The 11,098-nt window shown below is 47.4% G+C and overlaps 1 protein-coding gene across 1 annotated transcript; it reads left to right on the forward strand.

Moving 5' to 3' along the window:
- Window positions 1-2,787: 2,787 nt before the first annotated feature.
- Window positions 2,788-10,090, forward strand: fscn1a (fascin actin-bundling protein 1a). The gene is made up of 5 exons (XM_028987609.1): window positions 2,788-3,721; window positions 6,428-6,584; window positions 6,813-6,934; window positions 7,065-7,232; window positions 8,116-10,090. The coding sequence occupies exons 1-5, from the start codon at window positions 2,899-2,901 to the stop codon at window positions 8,319-8,321; spliced, it is 1,476 nt and encodes a 491-aa protein (XP_028843442.1). The 5' UTR covers window positions 2,788-2,898; the 3' UTR covers window positions 8,322-10,090.
- The last annotated feature ends 1,008 nt before the right edge of the window (window positions 10,091-11,098 follow it).

Consider the following 11,098-nt stretch of genomic DNA (forward strand, 5'->3'; position numbering starts at 1 on the left):
GTCAGCACTGCCCCCTGAGCTGCTTTCCTACATTTCAGCGGCAGAGGCATGGAGACAGTGGAGGAAAACTGGAATCAGGAGCAGAGGGGGTTTAAAAATGAAAACTCAATGCACTCATCTCCATTGCACAGCCGTCTCTAGAGCTACGAAAACCCCAGGTTAGCACCAGTCCTCCTCAGACAAGATGGATCAAAGTGCCAGGTCATGACACTGCAAAATGAGTTTTTGTCATTATGGTTATAAAGAACAAGTAAATGTTAGTCATCATCCTCACACGGAAACACACACACCCAAACACACTTCAATAATCCCAGGGCTGGTGTTATTGCTGTGCTATGTGTGTGTCTCGTCTGGCATATCTGCCGCCTCATTGGCTGACTGGGCCGAATCACGCAAGACTGGCAGTGTGGGCGGGGCTCCGCATCTGCTCCAGAGGCGGCGGCAGGGTGGCTCCTGACGCAGTGTTGCAGCAGCTTGGCGCGGGTCTGCATGACGCTGCATCCGTCGGCCCCCACACCGCCCAAAGTCAGAAAGTGAAGTGTGTGAGAGAAAGGAGGGGGGGTCAGAGGTGAACTCTGCATGTAAATTACATCTTGGAATCTCTATCTCTCTCTATTTTCCGAACAGATACAATTTAAACATTTTTTAGTGTAATAGTAAAAAATGTTTAGTATAATGTTCCAGAAATAATGTGCGTTTTCTGAAGACCTGCAGTTTCTATGTATATAGTTGCAGGGAAATGAAAAAGATGAAAGGCTTGTTCTCACGTCTGCAGCAGACCTTTAGATTCTTCTTTCACACCACACAGCAGACTGAGGACTGTTACCATGGTAACTGCTATACTTTTTTCTCTCGGTGTGAACAAAGATTGTCCCCTCCCCCTCTCAGAGATGGGTGCAGACGGCTGGCCGTTTGCATCGAATCGAACCCTCCGAGTGGCAAAGAGCAGGATTAATCCCTCCACGCTGCGAAATGAAATGTGCTTCTGGCCACGTAATCGCTTTATGTCTCTATACACATCCCCGCCATTAATATACTGCCACTCTGTCCGCACTTGCAGATGATGATTTAAGATGGTGGCGGCGTCTGCGGCTTGAGAATCGGTTCACCTGCCTCAATGCAGCTAACCGTCTGGAATGGGAGATAGCACAGTGTCAGCGATGGCGCATCCGGATCATAAGAGACAGGGAGCTGCAGACTGTCTGTTACACACCTATCATGCAGACACACAATGTCACCTCACCCATACCTGATTCGATCATTGCCCGACTAGACCGAGACAAAGAACGGAGGAGAGGCAATAAACAGAGAATTCAATTAAGAGCAGCTTAACACCCTGGACTTATGCATTCTAACCGTCTCCCACGTTCCTCGATGGGTATTCCAAACTTCTCTATGAGCTGCTGACAGACTAGCATGAGGGTCCACAGCAGGTCATGTAGAGCCGAGAAGATTTGATTTGACAAATTTGATTTGCATTTTCATTACAGATAATTAAGTGGCACCAAACCAAGGAGTTCATCGCAACTTAAGGAATAATATTGCATGGTGCAGGTTGCATATGTCGAATCATACGTAAAACATTATCAGCACATGGGATGGAAAAAGAACTAACGAATAAAAGCTTGGCATTTGATGGTTGATCCTGTGTTGCCAACTCAACTCAGCTTCTGCCTGCTTCTGTCCTTCTACGCCCCTCTGATCTGCATCTTCGCCCCATGAATGGACCTTTGTGTTGACAAACACACGGCCTGTTGTTTCCTCCTCCTCTCGGTGGCAGGGAAAACGGGGGCAGCTCTAAAGTCAGCTCTCGGTTTGCATCTCAGTGGTCTGAGGACAGTTTATCACATTCATCTAATTCTATTTTCAATCCCCATCCACCTCTACATCTCCTCGCCCCAACATGTTCTCCTGCACCTCATGCTTTACCTGAATGAGAAGTGGGCCTTGCTTGTACTTGGTTCTAGCATTGTGTTGTGATCTCATGTGTTTTTAGCAGTTACTCATACGCAGGCGCTGTGGACATTTTGATACATGATGGCCATTTTGGGTACAACCTGTAAATGCTGCATTATCACGGTGCACGGTGCTGTGGTGAGAAGGACAGATTTTTTTTTATTTTTATTAAATATGCTGCAAACTGCATGAGATTCTTGGAGGCAACTGAGTCGTAATTTGCAGCTTCACAGATGACCATTAATATCCATATTTGGAGATCGAATTGGCACAATGGTGTCAAGAATAGAAAGTGAAGGTTTCCCCTCTGTAGGCTGTTCGGTATCCATACACTGATACAGTCCAAACTGTCTGACTAATTTTTGGCTGTGATTGCATTATATAAATGATAATTACCCTGCAATGATAATGACAATCTCACCAAATCACCTGCAAAAACGAGCAAAAAAAAAGAAAAATCAATTTTACATAAACATTACACATAAACCATATTCTAAGTAGGCACACCATTTCATAAAAATATGCTCTTCCGTTTATATAGCAGCCATTTTTATCGATCGTCATTAATTTATTTAATAGTGAACATAAACATCTTTCGTTCGGTGGTGTAGCATTATTATAAAATCACTGTGTTTCACATTTCAGCTCATAAATGTTCTTATGACATTTGAAATCGGGATTAAAATGTGATAATTAGTGAAGAAGCGGTGACTTGATAACCTCTAGATTTATGACAGCGGTTAGAAAGATACCGCGGGCCACTTTCGGCGCTCGGTGGTGGTGGGCGTGGCCGCGCCGCTGACGTCACGCGTCCGTATAAAACCCGCAGCCGGGACCGGGAGCTCGCGCCGAGAGAGTCGCTCCCCCCCAAACAACAAAGAGACCCCGCCGGCGTTGCTCACATCCGTCCATCCAGCAGCATCCCCCCCCGACTCGACCAGCATGGCTGCCAACGGAACCAGCGACATGCTGAAGATCCAGTTCGGCCTCATCAACTGCGGGAACAAGTACCTCACCGCCGAGACGTTCGGCTTCAAGATCAACGCCTCCGCCACCAGCATGAAGAAGAAGCAGATCTGGACGCTGGAGCAGGACGGCGACGACTCCAACGTCTTCTTCCTCAAGAGCCACCTCGGGAGGTACATCGCGGCGGACAAAGACGGCAACGTGACCGGTGACAGCGAGACCGCGGGCGACGACACCCGCTTCGTCATCACCGCGCACGACGACGGCCGCTGGTCGCTGCAGTCCGAGCCGCACCGGCGCTACCTGGGCGGCACCGAGGACCGCATCACCTGCTTCGCGCAGACCATCTCCCTGGCGGAGAAGTGGAGCGTGCACATCGCCATGCACCCGCAGGTCAACATCTTCAGCATCACCAGGAAGCGCTACGCCCACCTGAGCACCAAGCAGGACGAGATCGCCATCGACAGGGACGTCCCGTGGGGCGTGGACTCCCTCATCACCCTGGTCTTCCACGACCAGCGCTATCACCTGGAGACCTCCGACCACCGCTTCCTGAAGAACGACGGCAGCCTGGCCCTCAAGCCCGACAAGAGCACCGGCTACACGCTGGAGTTCCGCTCGGGCAAGGTGGCCTTCAGGGACTGCGGGGGGAGGTACCTCGCCCCCTCCGGCCCCAGCGGGACCATGAAGTCTGGGAAGAGCACCAAGGTTGGGAAAGACGAGCTCTTCATGATGGAGCAGAGCCACCCTCAGGTGGTGCTGACCGCGGGGAACGAGAGGAACGTGTCAACCAGACAAGGTAGCGTGTCCATCACCCTAAAGCCAGAGCCCCTTAACAGGACCGGTGGCAACTGATGCACAAACACAGCAGACAATGAAGCAATAAATCTTGATTTTCTGTTATTTATATATATACATATATACACATACTTCACAATGAAAACCACAATAGTGCACACACACACGTTGGCGTTGCACCTCCACCCTCTGTCCTCCGCTTCCTCTCATCTGGTCTGAGTCTGGGTGGGTATTCTTTTTTTTTTTTTTTTTTTATCTTGCGCCCCCGCCCCAATAACTAAATGCCGCATTTTACCACGTGGAACGTGGCCGTTCTCACGCGTCCAGATGTTGAGAAGAACCATTTTGGAGCCCCTGGACTATTTAGGCGAGTCTCCATTTTGTGTGCGGCGGTGCCGGTCCCCGTCCTGGGAATCGTGAGAGCGATGCAGGCGGTGTAAAAAGATCTCCTCTTCCCGTGCTGTGGAGTTGCCTTTATTTGAGGGGGTGGGGTGGCGGTGGGTAATTTCAGGCCATTAGTGGGGATGCGTGCCGGCATCGATGCGCTGATACGTGCTGGATTGGGTTAAGAGGTAATCCAGCGGCGAAGCGACACAACATTTCGCCTCGGATTATGACCGTAATGGAGGCTTTAAATAAATAATCAATCTTCCGGACAAAAGATGCCCGGGTTTAACCTTGGTCCGCACGCGCCTCGCCGCCCGGCCTCTCTGTGCCGAGCTGCTGGTCTGGTGCCAGGCGGTGGCACGTGGTCCCTGTGGACCAGAGGGGTTCTTCTTTTCTCCTCGCCCCATTCCCTTTCTCCGCCGCCTTTGTCTGTCGGCCGAGCCCCTTTTACTCCTCCTCTCGCCCCGGTTCCTGCCCCGGTTCCTGCCCCGGTTCCCCGGAACGTTGCTCCCGAAAATGGCCGACCGGTCAGATTCCTGAAAGCGCGTGGATGTGGGTTTAAAAATGCAGAGATTTGATATCGGAAGGAAGGGGAGAAAGAGGAGGGGAGAAAGAGGAGGATAAAAGCGGGGCGCGTGTCCGCGGCGAGTGGAGGGGTTTTTGCGGGGAGAACAAAGGCGGCGTGCGATTTTGCCCCAACACTGCAGCGCGGCTTCCTGAACAATGGGGCCTCGGCGGCCCCACCGGGGACCCCGACCTCCTCCAGGCAGCGCTGTCATCCTCCCTCCCTCCCTCCCTCCCTCCCTCCATCAGTCTGCTGTTGGGATTAGGGATTTGACGGGTGCCCCCCACCCACGGCAGGGAGAACGTGGCTCTGCTTTGTTTGTCTTTCCTATCATCGAAAAAGTCCTGCCGATAAGACCAGGCAGATGTTTGCCGTTCGACTTGAGTGACTTTCACACTTCGGCGCCGCGGTTGGTGTGAAATTTGTTCGTGTGAAAAGCCGCTTCCTGCTCGGGCGTTTTCTACCCGGAGAACGGCGGCCCGGCGTCTGCCGGACGGGTGGAGGTGCGGCATGAGGTCAGCAGGCGGAAAACGGAGGATTCTTTTACTGCTGCTGTTTTCAAAAGTGGTGAAACTGCACCGGGGGGGGGAGGGAGGTCCAGAAGTAATCAAAGTCGCTCTCCTCCTCCTCCTCCTCCTCCTCCCTCGCAGTCAGGACTGATTTAAGGCCGGTTTTCCTTCCCCCCACCGACTGCATGTGTTTCTCATCTTGGTCATTTCTGTTCCCTCCTCATTCATCCTCGCATATTTCAGCCGAAACCCAATCTGCTCTGCGGAGGCCTGTTGCACAGCTCGCGGTGAAGCACGCGCATGAACGCAGTCAGTGAAGCGATTGGTCATTGTGGAGCGCTGCAGCACAGCACACGTTGACACAACGAAATGTGTCCTCTGCTTTTAACCATCACCCTTGGTGAGCAGTGGGCAGCCATGACAGGCGCCCGGGGAGCAGTGTGTGGGGTACTTTGCTCAGTGGCACCTTGGCGGAATCGGGACTCGAACCGGCAACCTTCTGATTACAGGGCCGCTTGCTTAACCGCTAGGCCGCCACTGTCTGGCCCGAGCTGATTTAAGGGAGTTCCAGGGTGGGTGTGGATGTAAAAACAGTCCAGGTCGCCACGTTTCTGCTGCTGCAGTTCAACCCGGACTTGCTCTTCTCAGTCATTCCTGAGCTTATGCGAAACCTGAACCGTCTGGCCGTTCAGAGCGTTTAACGTTTCTGACGGAGGAAAAGCATAACTTTATGGAGCGTTAAACATCCATTTGCCTTCCAAACTGAAACGTGTCTTTGTCCCGGACTGGCGTGACATCATGATAAGCACGCCGTCCTCTGGAAACTTTCCTGGATGAATGGAGGATTCTGTCTGCGACTGTATTATGTGCTCCATCTTCACCCGTGATGGGAGCGTAACTCGATTTGGTAGGAAATTACGGCCTCTCGGCCAGCGCCTCGGCTTTTAAAGCCGACGATTCTTGTTTACCGCCAGGGCCATGCGGCCGCAGACGGCCTGGTGACCCCCCCCTCCAGGCCGTTTTTCCTTCAAGCGTCCTGGCGCACGCCGTGGCCTGCAGTTCCAGAGGAGATTAGCTCCCTGTGGTGTTGTGGCGTTGCCATTCAACACAATCTGTGCGGCATCTCGGCGCCAAAGCTCTCTAATCTGGGATCACTCTCGCCACCTCACTGCAGGGCTAGATTCTACTCCGCTGGGACGTCCCGAGGCAGTTGTCCTAATTCTGGCTCGTGCGCTTTTCTCGTCAGGCATGGACCTCTCAGCCAACCAGGATGAAGAGAGTGACCAGGAGACCTTCCAGATGGAAATCAGCAAGGACACGAAGAAGTGCGCCTTCCGAACCTGCGCTGGGAAATACTGGACGCTCACAGCTAATGGAGGTCTCCAGTGCACAGCCTCAACCAAGTGAGTTTTCTCGATTTAAGGTTCCATAGAACCTGCGTGGAATTCACAAATCTTTTCATTTAGAGAAATCCCACAACTTTTCTCTCTACCTTGATGTCTAAAGAGAGCACTGGCATTACGATCAGATGGATGAAGATTCAGAAACAAACACAACGAAACAAGCTTTTTTGCAAAGCTTGAAATGGCACTTCATTTGGTATTATTGTCTGCTGATGTTCTTCTACGCAGGACTGCAAACTGCTATTTTGACATTGAATATCGTGAAAAGAAAATCACGCTCCGTGCCGCCAACGGAAAATACGTTGCAGCCAAGAAGAATGGGCAGCTGGCCGCCACTATCGACTCAGCAGGTGAGTGGCATGCTTGTCATCGCAGCTCCTGAGATGTTATCAGGCTGTTATCTGGGCGGTGGGGCCGATTGACATGTTGGTTGGTGTGGAAGGGCCTTTCCATGATCAGAGTCTTCATCTGTGCATGCAGGAGAGTCTGAGGAGTTCTTGATGAAGCTCATAAACCGGCCCATTATTGTCCTGCGAGGAGAGCACGGCTTCATCGGCTGCAGGAAGGTGACCGGCACCCTGGACTCCAATCGCTCCTCGTATGATGTCTTTCAGCTGGAGTTTTGCGATGGAGCCTACAGCCTGCAAGGTATGTTCCAACAGGTTTTTTTGGAAAATGGTTAAATTATGCACTTTAACTAATTTTATTCAACATAAAAGTTTGTGTTACAAAAGCACAATATACAGTACAGGCCAAAAGTTTGGACGCACCTTTTCATTCAATGTGTTTTCTTTATTTTCATGACCATTTACATTGATGCCTTCAGTGAGAATCTACCAAAACTATGAATGAACACATGTGGAGTTATGTACTTAACAAAAAAAGGTGAAATTACTGCTTTGCACACTCTTTGCATTCTCTCGATGAGCTTCAAGAGGTCGTCACCTGAAATGCTTTTCCAACAGTCTTGAAGGAGTTCCCAGAGGTGTTTAGCACTTGTTGGCCCCTTTACCTTCACTCTGCGGTCCAGCTCACCCCAAACCATCTCAACTGGGTTCAGGTCCGGTGACTGTGGAGGCCAGGTCTCCACTTTTTGTTAAGTACATAAGTACATAGTTTTGATGCCTTCAGTGAGAATCTACCAATGTAAATGGTCATGAAAATAATGAAAACACATTGAATGAGAAGGTGTGTCCAAACTTTTGGCCTGTACTGTACATATAGAATGCACAAACCAGTTTCAGGTTAAAAATTACCTTATTAGACCCATATTAGACCCCAACCTGTCCCCCAGTATTACAGTTGAGTGTTTATTATAATGGGAACATGTGCAGACTGCTCAAATGGTGTTGGTTGGCTACAGAAGTCACCACATCTTATGAAAATGGTCACATTCATGTTTACATTGGCTCCCTTTGGCAGATTGAATTACATTATAGCTTTGAAGTGTCTATGGGTTAATACATTCTTAAAGTGGTTCACATCAATGCTTTTATTACATAAAACACATAAAATGCTGCCTCTCACCCAGATTCTACTGGGAAGTACTGGATGGTGGGGAATGAGTCCGCAGTAATCAGCAGCAGCGACACTCGTGTGGACTTCCTTCTGGAATTCTGCGACTACAACAAGGTGGCCATCAAAACCCCAGAGGGCAAGTACCTGAGAGGCGACCACGCAGGTGTCCTGAAAGCCAACGCTGATGACCTGGACAGCTCCACCATGTGGGAGTACTAGAAGCACTTATGTTACCACTGTGGCTTTTTTTTTTTTTTTTTTTGGTATTATTTCTCTCTTTTTTTAATTTTTTTAAAATGTGAAATCTCACTAGTGTGTGCACACTTTGGCTTTGAAATACAGAGAGAAAATCCGGGGATACTGGGGGACTCTTCTGTGTGGTTTTATCCCGATATACCAACAAGTTGTCCAGTTTTTCCCCCATATTATAAATCTCAAGATAGAGTTGCATATTTGTTGTCCTGCTTTGATCCAAGGCCAAAGTGTGGTGCCGTCCGCTCAGCACCTCAGTCATTCAGTGAAATACCCTCTCTGTATTTGTACCCCGTGCCTGAAAGGCATCAATTTGTGACAATTCTTGTATGATGAAGGTGAGTGTTAAGATTATAATCATCTTTGAGCCATGATTTCACTGAGCTGCTGAAGAGTGGACTGCCCCTCTTATCTTTGTTGTTGAGGTGTGCGTAATTGTACTACGAGTTGTATGAGTCTCTATAATGATGCCATCCATCCCCACGCCCATCCTGCCTTAAACCCTCCGCTGTACCCTCGTGTCTGGTCCACGATTCTTTGCCGAGTGTTAAGTCTAAACTAGACCATGCTGGCCATATGTAATGGTAGCTGAATGTTTGAACGTTTATTGAAAGCCAAGTGATTTTTTTTTTTTTTTCTTTTTCGTGACCTATTGAAGAAACATAGTCACTTTTTTTCTCTATTTTGGAGATGTCAAGTTCAGAACGAGCTGGATTTCTGTGCCATTTAGTCATGCAGGGAATGAGGGAGAAGAACTGGAAGCTTATGCTGTAGAAAGGGAACCTTCCCTCATCTCAATTAATTACAAAGTACTGGAATCTGAGAGGTGGGGGGGATAATATGATCTGGAATATTGTCCGCAACAAAACAGAAAAAGAAACAAAGCAACTTCACCGGAGTGTGCTGTGTTGTGGGTCTGAAGCTGTTGCAGGTTCAACATGATATTTATAGTGAATTTAAAATCTCAGTCTTTCTTGACAAATTGTAGGGGAATGGGTGGTATGTGTTCCACTGCACAATTTAAAAAAAAAAAAAAAAAAGAGAATCTATCTGGAATGCACACACCATTCACTGGAATTAGAAAAATATATCGCTCACATTGTACAATTTGTCAAAGGCACAGACATGATCACTGGGTCACGGCATCGTGCCCATGTCCTAAATCCCAACTGGCTCATCATTTCATCTCACGCGAACGTTTTTGCTGCTGCAGAGGAGAAATGTTGTTTGTTCTGCCTCTCCGCCTATGAAGTAGACCTTTTATAAATGGAAACAAAGGAAGTCTCATTTTGTTGTACACTCGCAGCTGCTGAGTGGACATTACTGTACTGCTTAACAAACAAGGGCCAGTGCTGCCTTAGTTTCAAACAACAGTTTAAATGGTGCAGTTTTAAAAATGATGTATCACGTTACAACCCAGGAATAATCCATAACTGGTGCTCTTAATAACCAGGTTTCTGTGAGGAACTTGAACTCACACCAGTCCAAATCTTTATTGGGAGAAAGACTGAGCTAGTCTCTATTTAAATAATTGATGGTTAGTTACTATGGTTACTATAGGACGGGGATGACTATGACTGTGCCTACGTAAAAAGGTCATTAAAAACATTCCGCACCTATACTTTGTAACATTTCCTTACATTTTTTTCCTATTATTTTGATATTGTGGTGATTCATTTTCTTTATGCCATGGATGCAGCAGAGATCCAATAATAAATGCAATTTGAATATGAAAATGTGTTGTGATTATTGAAAGTATTTTAGTTAATTTGTTCTATATAAAAACACTGGAATGCAATACCAGTTGATTTTTGACCAGAGGTGGAAAGTTCCATTGACTGAATTAAAGAGGGACGCTGTGGCTCCATTGCCTTCCATAGAATAAAAATGAAGCTTAAATCTTTCCCTGTGTTGCCTGATTTGCAGCCAGAGTCAACAATGCTGAGATGATAATTTGGTGGCCCCACCCCACAATTCACTTCATTGCCAGTGGTAACCACAGGCATAGTCTTCTTCGAATGATTTAACAACCATTTTCTGGAGACAATTTAAAGTTTAGATGCAAAAGTGGCAATTTTATGATTGATGCTTGCAGTTCTAAAACTGATACTGCATCCATCCAGTGGGGGCACTAGACCAGGTGGTTTCAGTTTTCAAGATGCAGCATTCATGTTTCCTTTTTACAGTCAACAGTTGAAACTGTGTTCTGAACCTTTGCCGTTACACATTTTTGACAAGGTTTTGGCCTAAACTGAACCAGGAGAGGTTCCACCTAGATTATTGATGTCCTCGGGCCACCATTTGTTGTTTTGAGCATTTGCCATGGGTTCCTATTCATTTCAGTTTTTCCAAAGACATACATTTTACTATGACTAAATTTCCTGATTTCATGTATTGGTGCATAGAACCTAATCCTTTTCTCAAATTAGTTTTTTTTGGAACAAATAATGCTGCATATGTCAATTCAAATTAAGATCTTGAGAAGAAATTAGACATGAATGTGTCCTTAATGCGCTTTCATATAATAATTTAGTCTATACTGTATTTTTTTCAGACTCTATTCTTAAATGACCAATAATGACCATTAAACTTGAAAAGATATGACACTTTTTAAATCTATTTGTGATATTTATTCCTTTAAAATGGCGTTTTAAGACATTGTGCACTCAATGATGAGCCTGGTTGGTCATGACTCAACATTCCTACATTTACACTGGAACCCAATCCGGCCCTCGCATGAGAGC

This window comes from Denticeps clupeoides, chromosome 7 (assembly GCF_900700375.1).
Source record: "Denticeps clupeoides chromosome 7, fDenClu1.1, whole genome shotgun sequence".
In the NCBI taxonomy this organism is placed as follows: Eukaryota; Metazoa; Chordata; class Actinopteri; order Clupeiformes; family Denticipitidae; genus Denticeps; species Denticeps clupeoides.